The 27,739-nt window shown below is 38.8% G+C and overlaps 1 protein-coding gene across 5 annotated transcripts in view; it reads right to left on the bottom strand.

Moving 5' to 3' along the window:
* Nucleotides 1-27,739, bottom strand: part of ZNF521 (zinc finger protein 521) — a 272,769-nt gene that overhangs the window by 25,349 nt on the left and 219,681 nt on the right. For all 5 annotated transcript variants that reach the window (XM_044774508.2, XM_044774511.2, XM_044774509.2 and 2 more), the window contains 2 exons: nucleotides 3,239-3,370; nucleotides 729-844 (listed from right to left, as the gene is read on the bottom strand). In XM_044774508.2, the coding sequence (XP_044630443.1) occupies nucleotides 729-844; nucleotides 3,239-3,370 (248 nt within the window). The remainder of the gene's footprint in view (nucleotides 1-728; nucleotides 845-3,238; nucleotides 3,371-27,739) is intronic.

Genomic DNA, 27,739 nt, shown 5'->3' with positions numbered 1-27,739 from the left:
TTTTTCAGATGAAGAAATAAAAAAAAAAAGAGTTATTTTCCTTTAACAATAAGTGACACTTCTGGGATAGAATCCAGGTCTGTGACTCATATATTTAAGTATTATGAGCTATCAGTTTATTGTTAAGCATAAACTGTTCAGAGACATTATACCATTGCAAGGTCACACATCTAGCAAGCAGGACACTCAAGGCTAAAACCAACGTCTTTGGGTGCCAAAATTTTCAACTATAAGGCTGTTACTGAGGAATAATTATTCTATTCCTTTAAGTAGAAGAAATACATACTGGAAAAGAGTATAGCTTCTTTCTTCTCTTCCCTTCTCCCTTCCAATTTTAAGCCCCTCAGGACAACAATAACCTGGACATCCATCCAGCCTGGAGCCCAGTGGGAACAGACCATGAATAAAACAGGATTTGGGAGAATGGGCCATGACAAACGAGGTGAATGATCCCACAGTCCAATAAATCTGACCCCTAAGTCTATCACACTGGGTCAGAAGGTCCAATTATAGGTCTGTTCTAGTTCTTTTTATGATTGACAGCAGCCAGAGGCAAAATTACTTTGGTGTCTGTTAATCCAGCCTCTAATTTTCCCTTTGCCTCAATACACACAAAGCATCATGGTGGCCCAGGGCGAGTGGTACTGTGAATCCAGATTTAAAAAGCCCTTGTTTCCCATAAGAAGAGCAACCGAGTTCAATCCTAGTCCTCCTCACGGGGACATTACCTGCAGCTCTGTTTGGAAGAAAAACTTCTGTGGACATTGTGTGCAGTCGTAGATCTTGTCTTCTTGTCCATGGGCAGAGAAAATATGCTGCTGCAACTTGTTTGCTTGAACAAACACTGAAATGATAAAAGAATGGTGAACTTTGGGTTATTTTCTTTCCGAAATCCCCTCGGTCGATGACTCTGTGAACAGACCCAGACTGAGCAGACTGAATGGCACTCCTTCTGGGTGTGACAACTGCTAGGGACCTGGGGAGAGCTGAGCCACACTTGCTCATGGTTGGGTCTCTGACTTTTGTTGAGATGCACTCTACTAAGCACCTAATTCAACCCAAACAGCTCCAAAGTAAAGGTTTACAGAGGCCCAGCTCCCTATAAATCTTTTAAAAATAAAGCTGAAAATTGTCAAATGCACAGCACTCTCTGAACAGAAATGACTCTTATTTCTCAGCAACCCACAGGTTAAGAAATCATAGATGCCAAAACCCTGTTTATTGTATTTGCCTAAAGTTATAGCTAGCAAATAGTTCTCTATTTAAATGTGTTAATGCTAAAAATTATATCCCACAGCTACTCTGGGGTGCTGTCTATAAATGTGAAACAGAACAGCAGGTAAATTCTCTTTGGATACTTTAAGATCAACTCAGCCTACACACCGAATGCAAGGGTTTCAATAATATAAACATGTTCAATTTTAATGACTACAAAACAAGGCCCTAAGACTGTGTAACAGTTTACCTAGGAGACATACTATTAATAATTAAATTGTATATGCCAGAGGCAGTGTTTGGGTTGGCAGAACTGACTTCTGATGGATGCCTGGTGCACTGTGACCTAAAAAAGTTTGCATCTACAATATTAATCTGTATAGGCAGGGAAAGGATTTATTAAAGATGTTGGCATTTGACTTTGACTCCACTCTAATCATTAAAATTATTCTAATTGCCAGCCAACCTAAAATATTAGAATATTGTTCTTGTGAGTCATACATTTTAATCACATTTCTCATTACCTTCAAAAACTGCTCAGATTTCCTCTCCCACCTAACATGTTTTATATTGGAAGGGTTCTTTTCTTTTTTTTTTAATTGTTATTTCTAAAATTACTTCAAGATACACTAAAACAATTCAGGTCTGTCAGCACAGAAAATGCAGGCTGTTCACGATTAATGCATTTTGTCTCTTCTCTACATCAACAAAAAGAAATGGGGTTTTTATACAGATTTACAACTGATCTCCATATAACTTAGCACATTTTACGAGGCTTCTGGCCACAACATGAAAGAACTATTTTATTAGGGGTCTTAATCATGAGGAGACCTATGACCCAGTCCTGCTTACGAAGACTTATTATGAGGTTTTATAAAGAACTCAGACTCCTGGCTCATTGTATCTTAAGATAAATACTATGTATGGTAAAAACATAACACTATGTATTTTTAAATACAAATTTGGAAGAATAAAACAACAGTTCCAAAAGAAGGAGTGGCTGATAGAATTATTGAACAAAGGAGCCTCACAGGCAGATGAAGGCAGAACCATCAACACACTCAGGTACAACTTGTGCCAACTGTGCAATGAACATGGCCCCTTTCTATTTTATTACAAGACAGAAATCTATAGGCTGAATGCAGTGAAAGTTAATAATCGATGCTTGGAATTTTGCTCTGCAAACAAAGAAGTCAATTTTGAGAGAAGGATATATTTTTGTCTTGTTCTACTTTTTCTGACAAATGAGAAGGAAACCTGGCCTTGACAGGCTTGACCACTGAGTCTAAGACATATGCAAAATGATCACAAAGGATTTTCCAGAATAACTTTGCCATTGTCAGGGAGTACCAGAAAGGTGTGTGATCGTATTTCAACCCCTAAGGGCTTCAAATTATAGTTTCTGATTTACATTTTTTTTCTCGGCTGAAAACTATAATGCTACAACATCTAATAAGTTTCTTCTTAAAGGTATAAATGTATATCAACTTCTTTTTTTAAAAATCCAATTTCAAAGGAAATAAATGCCTCATCTAGTCAGTTTTCTAGTTCAAAGAATTTTGGAAGGGTTTTAATAATGTCTTTTTATTTCTTACGAGGAATGTTCTAAAATTCTTCATGTTTAAATAACAGACATGAGCTGATAACACAGCTGCACTTTTGGTCCAACGTCTTGTGATGAAAAAGCAGCTCTGTGGAGGCAGTCTCGGCCTTGGTAACCTTCTAACACGGAGAGGAGAAAAGTGAGCAAAACATGGATGTCGTTTTCTAAATGGAAAAGTACAAACTTCTGAAAGAACTTGAAATGCCATTTGTTCATCCTGACAGTTAACCTTCCTGCCCATTTGAGCCTTAAAGTGGGCAGCAATCAATAATGCTAATAAACAAAAATCAAACGTCTTCTCCCCAAATTGAACGGAAGTCATATCTGTAAAAGGCCAAAGCAGTGGGAAGTATGCTTTGGTAGGAAAGACATGACGTGGACATGAAACGCTCCAGAGTTTTCCTGAAGCAATCTTCCTACCTGTAAAACAGACGGGACACTTGAAGGTGCCACCCATCCCTTCAAAGCTGTGCTCTATCAGGTGGCACTGGAGTTTGGCAGGGGAGTCGAAGGTCTGGCTGCAGAGTTTGCATTCATGGTTTAGTCCTTCATCTGTTAAGGAAAATACATGGACAGAAAAGGTGAAACCCATCATATCTTTAATAGAGAGTTAACTATAATTTCATACATTAAGTTATTTCCATCACCTAATATAAATATGTAGTAGTATATACAGTTTCTGGTTATTTTACATTTATGACTTTATATCAATTTAAAACATTTCTGAAATTTAAAATCCAAAGATAATCATAAGTCAGATTTTTATCTTAGGGTAATGCATTTTATAAGCTTTTAAAGTATAATTGGTATATCAACAATGAGGCATCTCCTTTTCTCTAATTATCATGATTTTATGGGCTGTGTATTTTCAAAGTCCTAAAATAAAGGACCCATAGACAAATGGAGAGCTTCTTCCTCAGGCCTCTCCTCTGGTTTATATAGAAGGTTCTAGGAGTTTCTATTTCTAATCATCAGATTTTCAGTAGTATTCCCATTATTACAGGCTTTCTTCTACTTCCAAGATTTTCTGGCAATTTTGAAATATTGGTAATGCTTCTAGTATCTTAAAAACACTCTTTTCTCTGCTTGATACTCCCAGTTTCCCACGTCTTCTTCGTTCATGGCTCCTCTGACTGTGTAAGACAGTGTCAGGTTCACCTCCTGATCTAGATTCTGCCTTTCTCCAAAGGCACTTTTACCAGCTCCAGGCTCACTTTTTTTTTTTTTTTAAAGATTTTATTTTTCCTTTTTCTCCCCAAAGCCCCCCGGTACATAGTTGTGTATTTTTAGTTGTGGGTCCTTCTAGTTGTGGCATGTGGGATGCCACCTCAGTGTGCCCTGATGAGTGGTGCCATGTCCACACCCAAGATTCGAACCAGCAAAACCGCGGGACACTGAAGTGGAGCACATGAACTTAACCACTCGGCCACGGGGCCGGCCCCCTAGGCTCACTTTTGATTTTTCTCTGATACCTTAGGAACAAGATGGTAGAAAAACATTTTACCGAAATAACAATTGCTATATAAAGTGAAGAGTCTGTGTTATGGATAGCAACCGTTATTTTATTTATTTATCTATTTTTGGAAGATTAGCCCTGAGCTAACTACTGCCAAGCCTCCTCTTTTTGCTGAGGAAGACTGGCCCTGAGCTAATATCCATGCCCATCTTCCTCCACTTTATATGTGGGACGATTACCACAGCATGGCTTGCCAAGCGGTGCCATGTGCGCACCCGGGATCTGAACCGGTGAATCCCAGGCCATAGAGAAGCAGAACGTGCGAACTTAACCGCTGCACCACCAGGCTGGCCCCGAAACCATTATTTTTATGTTGCCTATTTCCTCATGAAAGTGTTTATGAATTTTAAAATTTAAGAATTATCCTAACTCGTTTCAATTTGCAATTATAATAAATGAAGACCAGTAGCACAAGAACAAACAACCTAACACTTCTTTAGTGCTTCAGACACTGTTGTTCTAACTGCTTACAGATAGGAATTCATTTAATTTATCAAGTACTACTATTATTCCCATTTTACAGATGAGAAAATGAGGCCTAGAGAGTTTAAGTGACTTTGCCCTGAGTCACAGACCAATATTTGGTAGAGCCAGAACTTAAACTCAGGCAGTCTGGATGCAAACCCAGGCATCTTGGCCTCAGGGTCGATGATCTGAGCAGATGTCTACCAGCTACCCCAAGACTACTTATTAGGATGAGTAGGGCTAAGAGGCTGCAATTTAACCTGGCTTGTTATCAAGTTACACTTTTATATTCTCTTATTTGCAATGATTAAAAATGCTACTAAGGAACATCTGTGTTGGATACTCTAGGTCTAGAGAATGAAAGACATATTCACACCATGCGGGTAACAAGTCTATACTGCAAAGTTATTTCCTTTCATTCAACACAACATGCATGTGTAAGTCCTTCACCAGTTGATATTACTGGGAACACAAAGGCCCAATTACAAAGCGAATTATTATTAGCTAACTAGGAGTAAAATCACTCTATTTGTATTCCTAATCTTTCTTCTCACACAAGTCTGAGTCTTTAGAAGCAGAGGATTGGAATTTGTAAAAAGAGAAGCAAAGCACTAATTAAGCCACCCAGTACTGTCTACATTTCACAAGAGATAAAAACCTACTCGGTATTTGGGTGGCACAGTAAATTCCCTGATTATAATTATGTAAGAAGGAGTTTAATTGTGCATACCGACATGACAAGGGGTTATACAAAAAGCTTTAGGGATTATATAAGATCAAGGGTTTTTCATCTGTTCCTTTCTCTCTTTTTTCAATCCTAAAGTCACAAAAAAATTTCCAAATTTTAGATATTAAGAAAGATAAGAAACACTATTTATTTTAGGGAATTGGATAAGTTAATCATCAGAAATCCTTGCCAAATTTAAATGTTTCCTATTTCCTCAATGCTGTATATCTTTATTTTGATAGTAAGAAGGTAACTAAGAGTTCTAATTTCATCTTTAAATCATGTGTTTTGCACAAGAACCAAGATGCGGCCTATGCGTGTGAGCAGGGGTACGCATTTCCAGGATCCTTAAACTTACAACATTTGTGAAGTAACATATACTGGCCTGGTGGGTTTTCTTAGGGATAATGATCGACTTTTACATGAACATAAAGTGAATTATGCAAGTTAGGATGATCTTTTGTGTGATATTATCATTCTTGACTATGAGTATTTTCCTTGGAAAAATAATAGAAGGAAAAATAAATAAGATATATGTGTATGAGTAAAAGAAAACATCCTCATCAATTTTTATTTATTTCTTATGCAAAGAACAGAGAAGTTCCATCACAAAACGTTAAACAATCCAAATTTAGTCAAGTGAATTCACGAAAAGGTGATGCACAATCATAAAGTATTGACGCATAATTAGTGCAGACTTCTTTTTCATGAATCCCACATTTTATTTGAAGGCACTAAGTGACAGCAATGACAATAACAATAGTACCCAGCATTTTCAAGAACTCTTTACAGTTTAAAAGTACACCGTAATATTGAAAAAAAGTTGGAAGTTCCACCTGCCTTTTATTTCTATGTTACATAGTGAGGTCTTTTCCAACAAATGACTTATGCTAGTTGAGTAGGAAGGAAAATATATCTGTGTTATTACACAGCGAATGACAGATAAGCAAAACCTAGTATGCTCCAAGCTAGACAGCGAACACACCAACGCATTCCTCTCGCCTGTTCACTTCCCTACTCCTCTCCATGCTCACACTTGCTTACTACCCCAGGGTCAGCTGGACAAAGAATGAGAGAGCTGGGGGACCCACAACATTTTTACAACTGTTTAACAGAATTCATTTCTTATTAATTGAAGAAGTGGGGAGAGACAGTAATGGAAACCTAATAAAGCTTATTTATAATAAGAATTTTAAAAGTTTAGCCTTATTCAGGGTCTCCGCTTAACTCAGCTCTTAAGCATACTATATTTACACTGTGTGGCTAAGAGCAGTGTCTTACTTTTCAAAGAATTTCTAAAACCCTTATTATTGGAAGATCTGGCTGAGTTAAGCCCTGTTCCTTTCAAAACTGAGCTTCATTCCTTCCCTCTTTCTATCTGTTAGAACGTAGTAAAGAACAGTAAGAATTATTGCGGTTTTAATTTAAGGTCAATGTTCATGAGGGGGCGCTATCAACACCTTCCACTTCAGGTGAACGAACTTAAGCTGTAGACTCAAGATTTTGCCTATGAAGCCACAACTTACACCTTGCCTTTTTTTCTCCCTTCTTCCTTAAAGGTGACAGAAACTTAAAAAATTCAATCAAAGTAACCATTTCTGCGCTCCGGAAAAGTAGCAGCTGACAGTAATTGGATAATACAGTCTGACTCATTTATTAAAAAGAGATTCTGAGTCAATTGATTTAATAACCACTACAATATTCCATTAAGGATATAATAGGCTAGTGCAGCCCTATTTTTTATTAAGAGTTATAGATGGGATCTATGGATGAAATTCTAGATTTTTCTTCCTCTTTTTGCTTACCTATATTCTCCAGACTTTCTACAATGAGCATGATTTGCCTTTGTAGGCTACTTTGAAAATTAGAGAGTAAAAAACCTATCCTTTCTATACCCTATTAATAAAGATTGATTACAGCACTGAAATTTTGAAAGCCAAAAAGTTAGACAGGAAATGAGCGATATTTTGGAGTATAGAAAAACTCCAGTTCTGAACATTAGACTTAAAAGTATTCTAGCCAAATACATGTGAAAGCAAAAATTAGCACAAGAAAAGGGAGAAAGGAACATCAGAGTGCAAATTAGTCAACTGAATGAGAAGAAATGGAGTTTTCTGCATAAACCTGTACCTTTCCAAAACAAGCAGAAACCTCTCTGCAGTATACTGGGGGGAGTGGGGAGGGAGCATGCATGTAGCCAACACTGTGGGTCCAATGTCAGGAAAGGCAAGAGCGAAGCTCTCACCACTGAGAATATGTTGGAGGCCAGCAACTTCCTGTCCTGGTCAACCACTTTAAAGCACGACCAAAGATGGTTTGGACATAATTGAGAAGCAATTTCACATGTATATAACTTCCAGCTAAAATAATTATTTCCATTTGTTAATCTTCATTTAAGTGTGAACATAAATGTAAACAGGAATCAAGTCTACATAGAAGCGACTGATGCTAATGTAAATATTTACTCCAATTTTAAATGTTTCAGAGGAAAGAGTCTGAATACCTAATTGCAATACAACCTCATTGCCTTAGTAGAGAACATGATAATCATTGACAAAACTTTGTGCTATAAGAACAAAATCTGTTTGTCTAAGGCCAGTTCAAAGGGGAACAATAATTTCTCTCTCTCCAATTTATAAAACCTGGTCCAACACAACTATTAATCAGCCAGTTGCATAAAAGAAGAAATAATAGCTACCATTTGGATGCTCAAGCACAACTCAAGTTATAAATTCCAACATGGCAATTGTTAGCTTAACATGAGACACTGACATTTCAATATAAGCTTTAAACAAGAGAAACCCTTTAAGCAGCCTCGAGACTGTGTGTCCCATGTTTATATTCCTTTTCCTTCAATAAAAACAAAAATCTAGAGCAGCTACAAGCAAATGTTCAGGAGTTGACTTACATGCAGCTGTTATCCCAGGAATCACTGGGGGCCCCCTTACATCGTCTGATCAACACTGCAGCCATTACTGAGGACCAATTTGTAACGGTTTCTAAGTAGAACTCCTTCTCTCATCCACCCTCGAGACTGGCCAGAAGGGTCCTCCAGCCTCTTCCACTGCATAAATCTATAGGCTAAAGTCCAAAGATATAAACCCCTCCTGGTGCATCATCATGTGGCAGGGGCCATACTTAAAAGCTCTGATCTGAGCGGGAGTAAACTCTGCCCTCGGAATCCAGACAGAGGAATCAAATGCCCTGCAGTTGTAATTTTTCCAGTTTGAACGCGTGTACCACTATATCCTTATATATATTTTTAAATCCGAGAAAACTATGCCCTAAAACAATTCCCAACCCCCAACCCTTTACTTGCCTTCTTCTCTTCCCTGAGTTAATTTCCAAGCACACATTTATAAGCTCGGGGTCTGAGGAGTAACAAAGAAAAGCCATACATAACAAAACTCACCCCTCGGCTACGTTGGCTCACCCTAGAAACCAGGAGGAGAAAAATAGGCAGACTGTACTGTAATTTGCCAAGCACACAGCCATCACATCTTTCTGGGTCCATAGCACTCGGGTCACTATAATTTGTTGTATTATATACTGCACATATTTCACAACTGTAACATAAACACATTGAAGTGCTAATTTGGTAACGGAGAGTATTACTTAGGCCTCAAAGCCTGCCAGTAGATTAGTCATTAAGCCCCCAAAGTAAGGAAGAATTTGAGAGTACTGAATATCGTGTGAATATTTTTTTCACACTAGTTAAAAAGTTCTGCCCTATTCTTTTGAACAATTCAGCATGAAAATGAATGTTGCCTGAAGATTGACGCTAGCACCTTCTTGGATTTTTCTCTCTGGCAATATGGGAACGTCTGTCACTGTCAATATTTCTGTGCCACACGAGAGAAGACCATGAGATAAAAGCATAGGACTTACAATAAGAGAGAAAGGGCATTGGGAATCCTAAGAGTAAATGAGCACCAGACACCCCACTTGGACTATCCACGCACAAAGTGCTAACCCTTAGATATCTCAAGAAAAGCAAAATGACATACATCCCATGTGTCTCAGCCAGGATCTTATTTCAAGGAGACCTACAAGGTGCAAGTCTGCATTTAACTCAGTTATTATCTGTTTTTGGCCAACGGTCTAAAGGCTACGATGCTTCTGGACTTTATAAGCAAAGCCACTGATATTGACACTGTTATTTCCTGTCTTGAACTTCTCATTATCAGCAGGGCTGGAGCAGGAAATGATTCAACTGGGGTAGGCTGCATTGTACCCAGCAGATTTTAAAGAGCCCAGGGGCTGCCTAGAGCCCCATAAACATCAGCAGCTTGGAAACTAGCAGGAGGTCCAGGTGGGTTGGGATGGGAGAGTCAGACACCGGGATTTTAGATGCTCTGAGATGCAATAGCGTCCAATTCCTTGGCTATTATTATCAGTTGTGGGCAGTAGTTATTAGAATATTCTCACATCAGAGAAAACACCGGAATGCTGTTCAATCAATAAACAATAAAACAATAAAACCCACTAAAAAAGGTGGCTTCCTTCCACCTGTGGGAACTCAGCAGCAATATTCTGGCACGAGTAGGGAATTAGGGATCAGCATGCAGACTGAAGGTATCTTGCAAACCTTTCGCGTATGTTAGCACCTCCAGGTCTTCGTCCTCTTCTTCTCAACTTTCCTAATCTAAACATGGGCCCCATAGTTGAAGTCTCAGAAAAAACTGACAGTGCCAGCTATTGCTTTAAAGGTAAAAATTTGGTCTTCAATATTTTTATTTAAAAAAATCAAACATCAGTTTTTGGTAAGGCACTGATGACATCATTTTGAGCTACCCTCACTCCACTCCCGAAGAACAAACATTCTTAACAAAGAAGAAAGCAGTCCATGTTTGTTAGTAAAAATACTGTTAGCCCTGAAGAAGGCAAGGGTGGGGAGAGGGGTAGGAGTGAGGACTGAGACCAAGTAAGTCTGAAATACATCCTCTAAGTCTGTGTAGAAATTAGGGTTGCTTTAAAAAATCAGCTTACTGTTTAAGCTTTGACTTCATATGCCGCTGTACTCCACTGAAAGGGATCCAGTTTACTTGAACAGTCAATTTTTCCCCTTATTTATACTCACTTGAATGCATGAAGCCAACCCTTTTTCTTTTACAAAATTTTTACCACCTAATCTTTAGTGCTCCTCTCTCTGCCTTGACAGAAAGTTCGTGAGCACAGAAAGAGTATAAAAATCCACTTGCATTTCACGCAATAATTAGACATACAATATGATTGGAAATAGCAGGTTTTCAATTCAGTAATGCATTTCAGCTCTTGCCTTGCCTATTAAGGAGTGGTGGGCAGCAGCCCAGGACATCTTAATATCAAGACAGTGCCAAGAACTAAGTTTGGGGTCATTCATCAATTCGTGCTACAAAGCAAGTTTCAGGAGGGCAAGGGCATTTGTCTGCTCTGTGCACTGAGGTATGCCAAGTACCTTGAGCAGTCCATGGCTCATAGTTTGGACTCAATAAATATTTATTGAATTTATGGGAAATATATACGTAGCTTGTCCTATATCTAATTTCATCAGAACAAAATGCCGAGACTAACACCCAAACAACATTTATTATTTATCAATTGAGTTTCAAAAGTTTGCTCCATTCCGTTATACATTAAACCCTATGCATATGATACATTTGGACTACCCAAATTTCCCTTTTATTGCTTGCCTTCATTATTTTCTAAAGAAAGATTAAAATGCTCTGGCAACGAAAGCATGACAAAATAGCTGTCTTGTTTGCCAGCTTATCTCCGGCAAAAAACTGACGAGTCAACACTTATCCCTTATTTCAAGAGGAAAAATGTTATTGTGAATTTTACATCTGAAATAGAAGAACCATATGAAAGGAGATAATTGCCTTTTATTTGTCCCAAGTCATAGACAAATCTCTGTATCACACAGCCATAACCCATGGTTCATGTTTTAAACAATTTTTATTAATAGTTATGTAACCTTATATTACAAAGCTCATTCTTTTAACTAACTGGTTAAATCAGATATATGCATTTATTATACTCTTTGCTTAAAATTCCTCTTGTTTGATACTAAACACCTACTATTAATGCCCTCACATCTGGGACTTCTGGGACTGGTGGAAGTACAGGCATATTTGCCTTCGAATACTGTCCAAAAAACCCTGCAAATTGGTAAAATCGAAAGAGAATAGTTCATGCAGCATAAACTAAATGTAACCTGCTTTAAAGTTAAATCTACTGGGAACGCATCTTCAAGAACTGAGATGGTGCAACAGTCAATATTAACTCCACACAGCAGTGGGCCAGCAATGTGAGCCATGCGCTGGACACAGCTCTCATCAGGTGTGTTTTTGTGTTACTGTGTAACCTGATGGCAAAGGTCAGGGCCTTTTCTTTTTTTTCATCCTCTTCTTCTTGGCATAAAGCCACTAGTTATCTGCAGGAGAAAGTCTCTTAACAGTGCAAAGCTGTTTATCCTTGCTAGAAAGCATAGTGTACTACTGCTGATGATTTAAAAAGAAAACAACACAAAGAAAACCCAACTCGAACAAACAAAAGAACTGGACTGAGGTTCACCAGCTTCTGTAAATGTTATGGATCTCAATAACCATGGGGTTTTAAGAGCCCACAGGTTTAAGACAAGAAACTAATTGGGCATTTCCAAAGTTAATTATCTTTCTAAGAAACTTATATTATCTATTATTGGTGACTTATTGCAAAGATGACATCTTCCCTCCTAAACTGTGGTGTGAGAATCAAGAGTTCACCACTGAAGCACAAGTCCTATTTGCAGTGAGGCAGGAGGGCATCAAGGGAGCCAGAATCTCTCAGATTTCCAAGGGACTTTATTCTGCTCCTTTCACTGTGTCTGTGGCAATACTAAGAAAATCGCTAAGTGGCAATACTAAGAAAATCGCTAAGCAGCAATGCAAAAATCCCAATACCGCATGTTATTTGCAAATGACTCACATTTTTATTGTTCTATTGGTGTGACCTTAGAAACTTGGCCTTGAAGAATAAAAAAAGGTAATGGTGCAATAAATGCAATAAGATTTCTAAAAACAGTTTATTGGAAATGTGCTATGAAACTTGAATTCTTCTAATCAAACGATGCCACCCCTTAGAGAAATTTTCCTGTGCATTATTAAAGTGATATACTGCAGTACTAGTTAGAGCTCCATAACCTTTAAATTGCCTGATTGTAATTAAGGCCACTAGTTTTATTTAGGAAGGTTCAAGGAGGCTCAATTTAAGTTGGCTTAACTAGTGTGAATTTAATGTCATGCTGCCAGAAGGCAGAGGAGCACTCTGGCCTGGCTGTTCTGTGGCACATGCAGCTGTGGGGTCATGAATTCTAAATTAAGTCCAGATTTAAAGAAACTACAAATACCAGGAAGTAGCTGAGTGTATGCAAGTACACATCCCCTTGTTTTTCATATGTGCATCATTCATTCATTCATTCTCCTGGCAGTTTACTAATTTGGGACTCTAAATACACCTGATTATTTATAATGTGAGGAGAAGGGGTTTATAGTTACTCTTAAGGACATAAGGATCACTTTCATTGAAATGCAGGGCTTAAGGCAGTGTCCAATCAGCACTAATGTTTTAAAATGGAATGTACACGTAAGAAAGTTGTAAAGGCAGAAATGTTATTTGCATTATAAAAGAAATTCTAAGAAGGAAATTTACAGTTAGGAATATGAGGAGAAAACAAAGGGTCCTATTTGGACAGGCCACTAAATGGAATACTGAGAACAATACATAAACTTCACTGAGAGGGCAGCAAGTCAAAAGATAAGAGAAAATGAAGGTGCTCAGAGCATAGCCTAGAAGAAGCAAAAGGTGGCAGCAGAAAGAACACACTCATGGATTTGACCCATGTTCAAAATTTTACTGGATGTGAGCTCAAAAACATTCATCTCTGGATAGAATGCTGGCAATTTTCTGTAGCTCCAACGGCAATAATGATAAATGAATTTCTTCACAGCCAAGTGGCTCAAGCAGCCAACTACGTTACCACTATATAATTAATAACAATAAGCAATTAAAGAGAACAGCAGGTTACAACTATAAGGTGTCAAAATACATCAGCAAAGGAAAAAACTCCAACAACACACTTAGAAAAATAAATGTACAGCGTGTGAATCTATGCACAGTTTCTTCTTCTAGACTCTGTTTTAGATAAAGCTTTTAGGCTTGAAGAAAAATAGAGGATGACATAAAACTACTATAAGGTGATTAACATCCCTCCAAAAACAAATAACACTCCCAATGCTCAGAGAAATCTGAAAAGTGATATGGGAAACACGATTGTGAAAGCCCGGGAGAGCTGGCTGACCACGATTTGGCGTTATCCTTTTACTAAGAAATATTCTAATAAATACCTCCCAAAATTGTATTTGTTGGCTCAAGTATTTTCAAAGATCCCAGAATACTGTGCTTCTTCATGTAAAATTGAAGAGAAGCAATAAACTAGGAATGCATAGGAAAAACAAGAAAGGGCAAATGTTATATATTTGGCTAAATACTGGAATATTAGATAAAGGTTAGAAGGGGCTTCAGAGACAATCTAATTATCTATAGGCTTGTTTAAAAGATGAGGAAATTGAGACCAGAGATATTAACTGACACGCCCATGATGGCAAAGTGTTCTGGCCAGTACCAGAATTCAGAGTTCCTGAATCCAATACTACACTGTCCCACCAAACCTTCACTTAAAAAAAAAGTTTCCTCCCTCTTAAATACAACAATTTGCCAATTAAGCAAAGCAAAAGTTATTGTCTTTCTGGATATATTGATACTCAAGGAGTTGTTTATATTCCAATGCCACCCAGTCGCTCCTTTGCTCCCTGATGAGACAAAGCTTGAATCTATTCCAATTCACTCCATCCCCTATTTCCTAAACTACTACCAAAGTCTGTCTTGCCCTTGAGAAAGTGCTGCTCCGCCTGCAAGAGAGCAGAGCCTTAGCTCGTATGCAGCGCTTGTTGGTAATGGAAAGTTAAATTCCCCTCATCTCCAGATTCTGCAGAGCAGCTCGGAACACCATTTTGGGTAAAGCACTTTGGTCTGAGCTGTCAATCTGAAAGCAACACTCGTGATGTTACAACTTACGATGTAGAAGACATCCATAGCTGAATGCTGATGTTGTCTCTCAATGGCAATAACCCAATGATCTGGTTAAATTGTCACCTGAAACCCTGTGGAGACTACGCTTGAGCTCTCCTTTATGGAATTACAGTTATTCAGAAACAAAGACTGATTCCTTAATGCTATCCTGCATATAGCTAATTATACTTATTTAAGTGCCTGAATCATTCTCTGATATGGTACTAAATTGAGTATTTGGGAAGAAACTGGGACTGCATGCATATTTCTAAGTATGTGGCTCACTACAAAAGTAAGGCCATACTTATGTATGGAAAATAGGTTAGCTCAATATGTTCCTAACCCACTTTTCTCTCTCGGGCATCGTTCTGGATACACGAGCCATCTAGACACTATATTCTGAAGCCAAGATGTTACTGGCATACCAATGAATCATACTCATTTCTATTTCCTTCTGTCTGCTTCCTGTCAGTCAAGAGCAACATAAGTGAGAGAGTTATTATCTATTGAGATGGGAAAAAAGAAGGAAGAGAGGGAGGGCGGGAAGGACAGAGAGAGAGGAAGGAAAGAAGAAAGAAAGGAAGGAAGGATGGGAGGTCAAAAGATCCACATTATAACAAAGATTTCTGTCTTATTCCTCCTAACTCGCAAGTATAGTGAAGTAAATATTTCTGGGTGTTTTGTTAGGTCAAAAACCAAAGCTAAAGACTATGAAATGGGCCTAACAAAACCCATGGATTAGTTAATGAGTGTATCTGCTAAATGAAGAAAAGATGTAACAATAAAGGATAGCTCTTTCTCAGACAGCAATTCCTTATATTACCTTCTGCAAAGCTATTAAATATTTCTAAGACTATAACGCCAAATTATAAAGATGCTTTGGGCACAATAAATTTTTAATCCCCTATCTTTATGACAATTTTTCTAAAATCTGAACCAAGCTCATTCAAGATCCATTCTAACAATTTAAATATTGTATACTGTGTCAACATAAAGAAGGCTGATAATTTCCTAACACAAAAGGAAATCTATTGAAAAAATGTCACTAAAATATCTATCAATGGCTATAAACATTTCATATATTCAAAAGGTCTGCTTTGCCCCTGCATGATATGTGATGCAATCAGCATAAAATTCCAATGCTGTCTTACACAATCTCAGTAGAAATCTGATACTCACAACTGTAAAATTTATGTCCTTTCTGAAAGCAAATCATATTTAGCTCACTGACCAATTTCATTCTTGGTAAAGAAAAACACAAAAGTCCAGGATAAAAGGTGACTTATGGTGATGTCTGGACTCCTTCTCATCCTTTGCTTTTGAAAAGCAGGAGCAATGTTGGTTTCTTTTTCCTTGTTTTTTCAGGAGGATTAGCCGTCAGCTAACATCCCTGCCCATCCTCCCCTATTTTACATGTGGGACGCCTGCCACAGCTGGGCTTGACACGTGGTACATGGGTCGGTGCCAGGGATCCAAACCGGTGAACCCTGGGCCGCCAAAGCAGAGTGCACAAACCTAACTGCTACGCCACTGGGCAGCCCCAATGTTTGATTTCTTAAAGACAGAGATTAGCATGAGTATTTTTATATTTGACAAAGTGAAGAAAGGTAAATACTTTGTATAATTTTGTAGGACAGTAACTGTGGGATAAGGTAGGAGGTGAATAATCTGATATGAACCAGCAATGAAAGTTCTCTTTTCTCTGAATATTGGAGGAAAGACAGTTCAGAAAATAAAACAAGAGTGGGTAAATACAGATTAGCACTGTATAAAGGTGAAGAAAGAAATAAAGTGGAGTAAATAACTGAGTGTGCACAGATAGACATATCTAGAGAAAAATGCCCAGTAACAAAATAAATTGCCTTCCCTGGAATGGGAAGAGAAGTTATCTTAATTAAATACTGGCTCAGTTACTTCAAAGAATTAAACATACAATAAAATCTCAGAGAATTAGACAAAACTAAGACTTTCTGTCACAGCACCCCGACGAGTAAGCACATGATTGATGAGGAAGCAGTAGATTGACACCTTGATCCAGCTAGTCCATTCTGAGCCTTCATACTCTACCTAATGGCACCCACAATACAGGCGGACACCCCCTCAAAAGGGAACATCAGGAGAAAGAAGAAGAATGCAATCGAGTGACACACCGAGGATCTAGAATCTGGGCACCTCTCTTTTGAAATGAATATTAGAAATTCCGTCTTAAAGTGATAACAGCAGGGAAATTCCAAGTCAGAGTAGTCACTGTGGCCTTAACTCACCCGATTAGGTTTACATATTACCTCATCTACTGCAAAAGATCATACTTCGTGCTCAGGCCAAGAGGACTTTTAAGCACAAGAAGAAGTTGAATGAAAGGTCTACAGAATTCAAACTCATGTCCCCTTCTTTTTTTGAAAGCCCCATAAGAAGGAGCGTTTTACCAATGCTAAGACCATTACAATGGTACATGTTCTTCCCACTACCTCTACTTGAGGATGGTTATAAATATAACAATTCCTTCTATTTATATAGCATTTTATAATTTTCAAAATGTGTGGTGTGGGTTTATATACATTGATCCTCAGTTAATCTGTTCAATAACACAGACCAGTCCAGTAACCCAAATCCTAGGAAAAACTTGACTGATTTGCTCAAAGTCACGTGGGTAGTTACTGGTAGATAGCTCTAGACTCCATATTATGGGGAAGAAAAAAAGTTAAATTTCAATAGTAGCCTGCGCTGATAACGTGTGTTTAGTTAAGGGAGTGAATCACAACACGGACAAAAATTAGAAAAATGTACTTTCAGCTTGGACCTTTCTGATTATCTTAACGGTTTATTTTAGTGCCCTTTAAAGGTTTAAGGGCAAATATACGATGCTCTTTTTTCTTCAGTTATTATTCTTGAATTCATCAAGAAATAACATATTTCAGTTTTACTGGTATGGGTAAGAAAACCAATGTAATTCATTTTATCAACTAAATCTGTTTTTAAAAACCAAAAAAGTCATTATTTTCAAACTGTGTGAAACAAGGCAGAATCATTTGTTTCCCAACAAATGGTACCAGTCACAAGGCTGTTTTCTCTTCCTCATGTGGAGAGTTTCACATAGACTGTTATATATAACTTACTGAGTTGATTTGGAAAATATCAAGAAAACCATATACTGTACAGCTCCAGTGACTGGAGTTAACAAAAACAAACAAACCCTCCCTGGCCCCCAGAAATGTAAATAAAAAGTTAGATTTCCCTGTACTACATTTGATTGCATTAATTGATGTTTAAAAAAAATCTGTTGAAAATAAAGCCCAGTAGTAGCATTTTTCTTTCCTAAATCACAATAGCAGCACATTACAAACATTACCAAAAGGTCCCCTGGTACGATTGTAAAGTTCCACTCTGGCAGTAAAATGCAGCTACTGTGTGTTCTCCATTTTCATCTCTACCCTCCCAAATATGTAAGAAAGCAGGTCACAAATGCAATTAAGCCTATCTGCACATTGATTAAATATTAATTTCTGGTGAATACTCAGAAACTGAATGGTCAGCCACTAAATCTTTTCTAATTTATAAAAAACAAAATCTTATTCTAAAATAAGGTTTGAGATCTGATAGCAAGTGGACTATTACTGAGTCCAATTCTATAATCTGTCATTTTTCCACTGTCACAAAAGATGCTCCCACAGTGGGAGGAAAATTCCTGATACACGTGGCACGTGCTTGGTAGACCTAGCATATTAGCAAACATAGACCTCTATCTGCCAAAGGCTTACATTGACTTACCCTGCAGTAGGTGGAAGAGATAGTATTTATAAAATCATCATGGGCATTATCTGCAAAGCCTTTCTTCCCAAGCACCATGGTGGAGTGATTTTAAAAACTTAGGCTTTGGAGTCCTGACACTAACAAGCTTCTAATCTCCCCTACATTATTTAACCTTGCCTTAGCTGAACCATCTATCCAATGGGGCTATCAAGTTCCTACATTATAGGGCTGAGAAGTGAGATGCAATCGAGATAGTCTGTATCAAGTGTCTATCAGTTATCGCTGTTATTAAGCATGAAACAAATGTTTGCTGCATTTGTTAAAATATCTTCCATCAAGTGTCATTTTACTCTTTAGTGTTCATTTATTCCTTTTGTTCCTCTCTATTTCTGCCCCTCCTCACCATATAGGAAGGAGAGAGAGAAGAAGCAAGACTGTGAGGCAGAGAGCAGCAGCGCTTTCAGCGTGTTTAGACAGAAGAGAGAGAGGAGCGGTCAGAGTTCCATAGAAGTTGCTCTCTCCTTTATGGTCAGTTCTGTTAGCTGCCCCAAAGCAGTTCTGGGTCTTGTAGGACTTGAGAAGTAGAACTGAGACAGCGGATCCAAGGGCAGAAACACTGAGACTGCTCAGTGGAATGCTGTCACTGAGACCAGGAAAGTCAGCACGGCCTTCAGGAACGGTGGGCCTGCCTCTCCAGCCTGCCCAGCTCCCAGAAATTGGCAGGACTGTCAAAAGCATGAGCAGCACTGGTTGGGCTCCTGGACACGTGGGATCCTTTGGGCAGATCCAGCAGAGACCTTTTGTTAGTTTTCTAACCTAACCCAGACATTTATGAGGCAATCTTAGCATATGGTAATGATAAACTTTAAAACAATACCCAGAAGATGTTGATGCTGTTAAATTATCCACTTTTGAAAACCTCTTCCTCTCAAGGCATTGCCATAACAATATTTTTTCCTCCTTCATCCTCCTTGACGTCTTCTCCTCAACCTAACTATGTGCATGTGTATAGGGGGAAGGGAGAGAATTGTTTAGATAATCTATCAGTGTATTTGTTGAGATGACACAGAAAATTAGTGAAGAAATGAGGACACATAGTACAGCTTACAAGGAAAAGAACTGTCACACCATTTGCTGTTCCTCGGGCCGAAGTCCCCAGCCAAGTCTCTGCCCCTCACTCAGAATTACTTTCTCCTCTGAATTCCTACCATACTTTATAGGACTCTTAGGGCATTTATCACAGTCTCCTCCATGGCATAAATACATATTTTATTTCCCCTACAAGATACATTCCTTCTTGATTATCCTCCTTATCACTTACTAGGTCTGTTCTCAAGACAACTGTGTTTTTTTCGTTGTTGTTGAATGAACAGAAGAAGGAAGGGAGAGAGTGAGAGAGGGCAGAAGGAGACAGACTTGGGAAGCCTCTGTGTTGCAAGGGCCTGGACAGGAATACATGGTTGGTTCTTCTTTGTATCCCCACAAAATTCAACATGTGGCCAAAGAGATCTTTCCAAATTCATACCATTCCTCTACCAGGGACCTGCCTCCTGCCTAGCTTTCTTACTTTTGATCAGCCCAAAAGTCAAAAATAAAAGCAATTGTGTGTTTAGCCCTGTCCTCTATATTTATTTCTATCTAAAAAATAAGAATATTTTCCCCTTTTCTAGCAGGGCCTACTTACTAGTGGCCCTGTGTTCTAGCCTAGTGGCTAGTGTTCTTTCTGGCCAACTTCATTTTCTCCTGACAAGGAGAAAAATGATGCCCAGGCCCTGCCCTATGCAGTCTACACTCAGCTGCTATCCTTTTCCAGGTAGAGACCTCTACAGAGTTTTCCCTACAAATTTTTCTTCATTCTACCTTCTTAAGTCTCAAGTAGAAAGAAGGGGATAAAAAAAAGTGAGTCTTAATAAGTACTTTCAATGCTACTGCATTACACTTGTGCCACACTGTCCTACTAATCTGTGGGCTATGGTAATTTTCTTTCTTTAGAGGGCCACTTCACTGTAATCTCTAGAAATCAGAAGATATCAGAAGTCACTGAGCTTAAAAAAAAATTCAGAGGGCTATTCTGATTTTAAAAACTCAATTAACATTTGCTAGGGAAAAAATACATTTCAAAAATCGAGCATGGAATACCTGCTTTGGGTATCTGCATTATATTAGCCTCTCAAGAGCTTCACCCTCTTAACCGAGAGCTATTCTAGTAAAAAGGGCACCCCGGTCAGCTGGTGAACAATGAGCAGACAAGAAGGAGGTGCACGGTGCTCTGTGCCAACCTGACGCTTTCCCTGGCTTTAAGACACTAAACCGCCAGTTCCGTAGCCAGTTCCGCCAGTTTGCAACTCTCACTTTCCGAGGCACCGGCTTGGGTCTTCTCATTAGCACTGAATTCCCCGCCTCCAAGAAGAGCACAGATGTCAGTGAGTCTGACCCAATCTCTGGCTGATGAGATGCGGTTGACGTTCATAAGCCTGAGGTTTCAGCGCACCTTGAGACGAGGCGGTGGGATTCTTCTTGGCCCTCCTTGTGGGGGGAAGTAACGGAATGCACAACAGGCCCACAAAGGGCTGGAGCCCACAGCCACAAATCTGTGTTAGGCAAGGGCTGCTGTTTTCCATGGAAAGCTTCCCTAAAGGACAAAGAGTCCACACTGGTTCTCCGCAAACGCACTCTGCAGGAGGCTTGGTCCCCTGAAACAACCAGGCACGCCTTGGCACATCCAGCCCGGGGCAAATGGCCCACAATCTTGTCCTCTTCAGAAAACATTCTTTGTATGGAATTAAATAAATAAATAAGTGCCTGCATACATACATGCATACATCCATACAAATATGAACTGAATCTCTTTAATAATTTGAAGAAATCATCTCAGCTCATGTATGAGGCAGTCGTTAGGGGCCTGTGACAAAGGGGCCTTTGGGTTTTCTCTTTACCTTTGATCTGCATTATGAAATGTTAATGTCCACCCCATCAGAGCCCCTTCCAGAAACACACCCTTTCTCCAAAGGCTTCCCCCTGCCCACTGCAACTTCCACTCAGATTCTCCATTTATATTTCATTGCTGACTTTGAGCTCACACCCAGAAGCACTGACATTTTGAAACAGGGCTAGCTAAACTGCTAAATACAATTTATTGATGATAAAGAGCACAGCTGAGATGAAATTGTGGCAATTTAGTAATAAACACACCCCTAGCTCATGCATCTTGACATTATGCATATACCTAATGTATAAAACTTCACTCCAAGAGTTTTGTCTACAGTAGGTAAGGTGGGGTGGGGGCAGTGGCCACAGAATCTATAATTTTGTGTTGATTAGGTAAGAAACAACCACCAGCACATATTTTGATATCTCTATTAACAGCCTGTTCATGTCGAACTGCAAAACTTGGTTGCACTTCTTTCACCATCTTTGCCCAAGACAGACCAGTAAACACAATTCCTCTCTCTATAATTAGCCTTTTCTCTGAGGGCCCTGAAGTAAGTCTGCATGCCGTAGATTTAATATCCAGTGCTATATCCATATGTGCTGCCCTTGCCTGGTCCCAGAGCATATAAACTCCCCTATTAGCAGCCTTGACTGCTTAATTATGCAGATTTTTTTTGTACCCGCCTGCCTGTAAAATTACTGTGTCTAACCTTTTTTTTTTTCCTCTTTGCACCATGCTGGCCATTCTAATGAAATCGGCGTAGGGGAAAGGGCCTGATTTGCAGTTATGGAGGCTGGATCGCACTGGCAATCTGTCCTTAGTGGGAGTTACAAAAGAAGTCAAATGCCTTCATCTGGTTCTACCCTATCATCCCCAAGGTGACTGAGTTCACTTCCCGATGCTTCCCAAGTTTTCCTCAGGCCGTCCAATCAGCACGTCCACCAGGGAGCCCAGCCTAGCTTGCAACAGTCTCTGTATCTAGTTACAGCCCCACCAGGGACAGTCAACCATCCACCCCCAAGCCTTCAGATGAAAACCTTTTCTAACAAGGCCGCCCAGCGCCAATGAAATAACACACATCTGCATATCCACTGGGTCCCATGTTTCTTGTGCTCATGGATTATGTATCTTGCAGCCTCTAATAAAGAAATGCAGTTCTTTGTTTAATGTTTATCTTGTGCTTGTTAAGCAAATGCTAATGTTGTATCAGAATGCTTTAGTGCTATTTGGGTTTTTAGTGATTTACTACAAGACAATCTGCTGTGAAGTAAATTTAGAGAGAGGGAGAAAAGGGGAAAAAATCATTCTGGTTGAAAGGCAGAAAAATAAAAAGGTTTGACAGAAAAATCAAGGAAAAGGGAATGAGATAGTGTGGGGAGAATGAGGTGGTGAGAGTGTGCTCCAGAGACAGAGAGACAGACAGGCGGACGGCGGGTGGGGACAGACACACATACACATGCACAGGGGTTGGGAGGTGGGGGGAGTGAGCGGGGCCCTATATAAATCCCCTAGCCCCAGGCTGACATCCCCACTTCATCACTGGGCAGTTGGAGACTCGAAGCTAGAGAATAAACCCAGCACAATTTCCAAAAGGGATGAGATGATAACTTCCCCTTCAGTGATAGGTAAACAGTGTCCTGAAGGGTAAACAAAAAATAAAAAAGCCTTTTTTTGTTGTCTGCCTTTGTGCCCTGATGGTTAGCACTGTGCACTGTTATTCACAGACCACAGGGAAGCCCTAAATTTAATTGTTCATGCCTAGCTCTGCTAGAAATAGGCAAAAATAATCAGAACCTCCCTCCTCCCAATTTCAGGGAGAGGTGGGGGCTGGGGGAAAGAAAAGAGGGTGGCAGCTTGAAAGCTGATGAATGAATGCCCTTGATTTATCCTTTGGCAAGATGGGATACGGATATCCACCGTGCAAACCTTTCCCACTTGCTCTCCAATGCCTGCAATCCTGTTAGGAAAGAAGATGTCAGTTTTATAGTGAGAGATCACACATTTCCACCCTATTCACATTTTTGAGAGGAAAGATCAAAATGCAATTCTCTGAAAGCAAAATTGGGAGGTCCATATATTTTATAATTACAGTTATTAAAATTATATGAATTGTGAGGTTAATGAGGTCTTAGGTTTCTGTGTTTTACAATATACAAAGACTAATTGGCAAGAGGTAATGATCTCACAGAATATACAAATATTAAATCATTATGTTGCACACCTGAAGCTAACATAATGTTCTATGTCAATTACATCTCAATTAAAAAAAAGATGATGAAGAGAATAGAAAGGTGGGTAGAAGAAATAAGTATTTTATTCAGGAAGTTGTCACAAATCAGTCTTTTCCTTTCCCTCCTCTCTGTATTTCACAAAATAAATCAATAAATTTCCAGAAGGATGAAAAACTCTAAGTGGATAAATGAAAAGCAAACATCTACCATACTAATACACACTCTGTCAAGTGAAAATTACATCTGCACAGAAGAATGCCATGTTAGCTTTCTTCTTGAGTAAACATTTTTATCCTTAACACACTATAGAAGCTGAAGATAAATTTAGTCTTCATGATTAATACAATTAATTATAAGTACTCTGGTTCTTCAGAAATACTTCAGTGATGTCACAGAAGTTTCCATTAAAGTGTTAGTTAATGGTTCAGAAAATGTATGTGCAATATACCTTACTCTTTTCTTGCTGAACATTTTATCTTTCCTCTGAACATTATTTTTCTTGATAAATTTGCTGCTTTCTAATGATGCTCTATTAATACACAAAAGCTCAACTCAAAGCCCTTTATAGGTCACTGGGAGAGAGTAGAACGGATAGTGAAGCCATCCCTTTGCCTCGTGAATAACTGGGAATCTAAAGTCTGCGATTTTCAAAAGTGCTGCCTCTTAAGTCATCCAGGGGTCTCTGAAGAGAGTGGAGCTTAATCGCTACCAGTGGGCATGATTTGGGGATGTGCCACTTACTCTTTGTGTTCTGACCAGGAATCAACTTCCTTCCATGATTTCATTTCACTAAATAACATAATCATGACAGACTTCATTTTGGCTGAAAGCAAATCCTACTGCTGAAAGGTCTCTCTTCCCATTGTCTTAGCCACTTGGTCCCCATTGGGGGCTATTATTAGAATTGGAATTTAATGTATCTCTTTTCCCCTTTAAATTTAACAGAGGGTCAAAAAAGACAGAAAAAGGAAATCAATGGCACATTTCATTAGCTGGCTCTCATGTCTATGGCAGGCTGTGAATCATGGGGCTTTGCTACTCATAAAGTATCACAAAAGCTTTCCAAATAATAAATAAGAGCAAAATATGCATGATTGGATCTGTCCCCTCAGTGACTTATAGGACAGTCCATTCTTATATATCACTAATTCACATTATACTCCTATGAGGCAGCTGTGTTCTGTGCATTATACTCTCCATTATATACTTAAGAAAACAGAAGAACTAAAATACTGAAAAATGTCCCTCAAAGATAAATGTTTAATTTCAGATCTCCTGCCCCCCGGCACCCTCCCCCCCCCCCGCCCCCCGCCCCCCAGGGGAGTGGAATTTGGGAGAATTCAGGCTGCTCAAGAGCCTGGTGCCCATATAGCCATAGCTTGCTTTGAGGGGGAGCCTGACTCCAGTTTTCAAGGAGCTTCACTTCCCTTTCTCTGCCACAGTAACATCACTAATGCTCTATCCATTTTGGCCTAGACACCCAAGTATTCAATATAGAATATTTTCAGAGATAAGTCCTTAAAATTTAGATAGTGAAAAGATCAAAAACTTGAATACAACTGTAGTCTCACTCTGGAACTTTCGTTGACCAGGGTAACCCAAGGGCAATGGGTGACTAGGGAGATGTGACACTGTGGTATACTCCAGAGGCACCAGAGCTCTGTAGATTCAGCTACTAAGACTTTTTTTTTTTTTTTAAAGATTTTATTATTTCCTTTTTCTCCCCAAAGCCCCCCGGTACATAGTTGTATATTCTTCGTTGTGGATTCTTCTAGTTGTGGCACGTGGGACGCTGCCTCAGCATGGTTTGATGAGCAGTGCCATGTCCGCGCCCAGGATTCGAACCAACGAAACACTGGGCCGCCTGCAGCGGAGCGCGCGAACTTAACCACTCGGCCATGGGGCCAGCCCCTCAGCTACTAAGACTTTTAAGCACTCATGGAGAACAGAGTGCTGTAGCAGTGGCATCACCTGGAAGCCATGCTAAATGATCCCCAAGCTCTCTGAACTGCTGTTGAAACAGACTCCCAGGTGAGAATAAGACAATGGGTGGCTTGACGGAGGAGGGAGACTAGAATGAGAAAATGGGTTCCTAGAAGGGTGATGATTAGAATTAGAAAACGGGTTGCATGGAAGTGGGGAGAGATTCCAATTGAGGGAACTTCTGGAAATTATTGTATTAAAAAAAAAGAATAACAAAAGGCAACCCTTGAAGCTCCATTTAGAATGGTATTTGGAGTACATTACTACCTATACTCTCAGGAACCATCCTACACACAAATTTTCTCAAACTTGTGGGATGAAGATCCACTTTGGTTTGGCACAATAAGCTCCTACTCGATGAAACTTCCTGCAGATAACAACTATAAACCCTAGACAAAAAACGAAAAACGCAATTAACCTGAAGGCATCCGCATGTGAATAAAGGCAGGCGGAGTCTGGAGAGAGTAAACACTTAGAAGAAGGGAATAACAGGAGATGAATGTCCTATTTTTTTAAAATAGATTCTAGCTGCATATGGATGCTAATAGTCCAATAGAAAACTATAGTATTCTGGAGAATTTTGAGCAAGCATAGCCACTAGAAAGTCAGGGGAAAACTTTAGAAAGAAAAGAGCCTGGAGGGGGTGGGGAAAACACAATCCTGTGTAAAACTGTGCCCACATATCTGGCTGACCTCTGAACCATACAAGTACAGACTGACTGCAAGCAGCCCAATTACGTATTTTCCTAAAAACAACAACAAAAATCTGAACTGACATTTGAGCTGCACTCCAAGAGTTAGAGTGTGCAGTCTGAGTCTAGTCAAGTTACTTGCCTCCTGAAACAAAAATATCAGCACTCTGAAGAGATACAACAGAATCCAGAATATCAACAACCTAATTTTCACTATGTCCAAGACACAATTCAAAATTACTGGGTGTGCAAAGAAAATGGCAAATTTGATTAATTTTCAAGAGAAGACAACTCAAACATAATTAGCATCCAACAATTTTAAAGCAGTCATTATAACGAAGCTCAATGATATAAAGAAAAATATACTCTTCATAAATAAAAACACAGCAGGGAAAAGAACCTTTAAAAAGGTACCAAATGGAAATTCTAAAACTGAAAATTGTAATTTATTAAATAAAACATTCACTGTATGGGCTTAAAAGCATAATGGATATAATAACGGAAAAAGTCAATGAATGTGAAAATAGATCAATAGAAATAATTTATTCTGAAGAACAAAAGAATAAAGCACTGAAGGAAATGAACAGAGCCTCAAGAACTTGAAAGACAATATCAACACATAGAGTAATTGTGGTACCAAGGAGAGGAGCAAGAGAATGATAAGAAATAATAGTTTAAGAAATAATGGCTGAATATTTCCCAATTTAGTGACAGACACAACTCTACAGATTCAAGAGGCTCAGCCAACCCCAAGCAGGAGAAGTATTAGAAAATCACAAGAAATAAAGATAAAGGGAAAATCTTAAAAGGAGCAAAAAAAAAAAACCAAAATAAAACCAAAACACTCCTAAAAAGCATGTTATGTAGGGGAAAACAATGACTTCAATGACCTCTGACTTCTCACTAGAAACAACAGAGCCCAGAAGATAGTGAGCCAACACTTTCAAGGACTGAAAGAAAACTGTCAACCTACAATTCTATATTTAGCAAAAATAACCTTCAAGAAGGAAGGTGAAATAAAAATATCTCTGTATAAAGAACACAAAGAGAATTTGCTGGAGCAGAACTGAATTACAAGGAGTGCTTCTTCAGGCTGAAGAGAAGTTATACCAGATGAAAACTCAGATCTTCAGGAAAGAATGAAGAGCATCAGAGATACTAAATATCTGATAAACACAAAAAAATTTCCCTTTTGATTTCTTTAACATACATATGATTACTTAAAGCAAACATTATAACATTGTCTTGTGAGGTTTATTATACAGGTAGGTATAATACACATGAAATCTATATCATAGATAGATCTCTACAAAGTTTCTATGTTTCATATAAAGTAGTATAATATTAACTCTAGGTAGACTGTGAAAAGTTAAAGAGGCATACTGCAGTCCCTAGAACAACTGCTAAAAAAATAAAAGCAAAAAGCTGAGAGATAAATTATGATGGAATTCTAAAAAATATTCAAATAATCCGAAAGAAAGCAGGAAAGAAAGAAAGGATAATAATAATAAAAAAGAGAGGACAAAGAACAAACA

The sequence above is a fragment of the Equus asinus genome, chromosome 7 (genome assembly GCF_041296235.1).
Source record: "Equus asinus isolate D_3611 breed Donkey chromosome 7, EquAss-T2T_v2, whole genome shotgun sequence".
NCBI lineage: Eukaryota > Metazoa > Chordata > Mammalia > Perissodactyla > Equidae > Equus > Equus asinus.
Note: the sequence above shows the minus strand (reverse complement) of the source record. Positions and strands in the feature narration are given on the sequence as shown.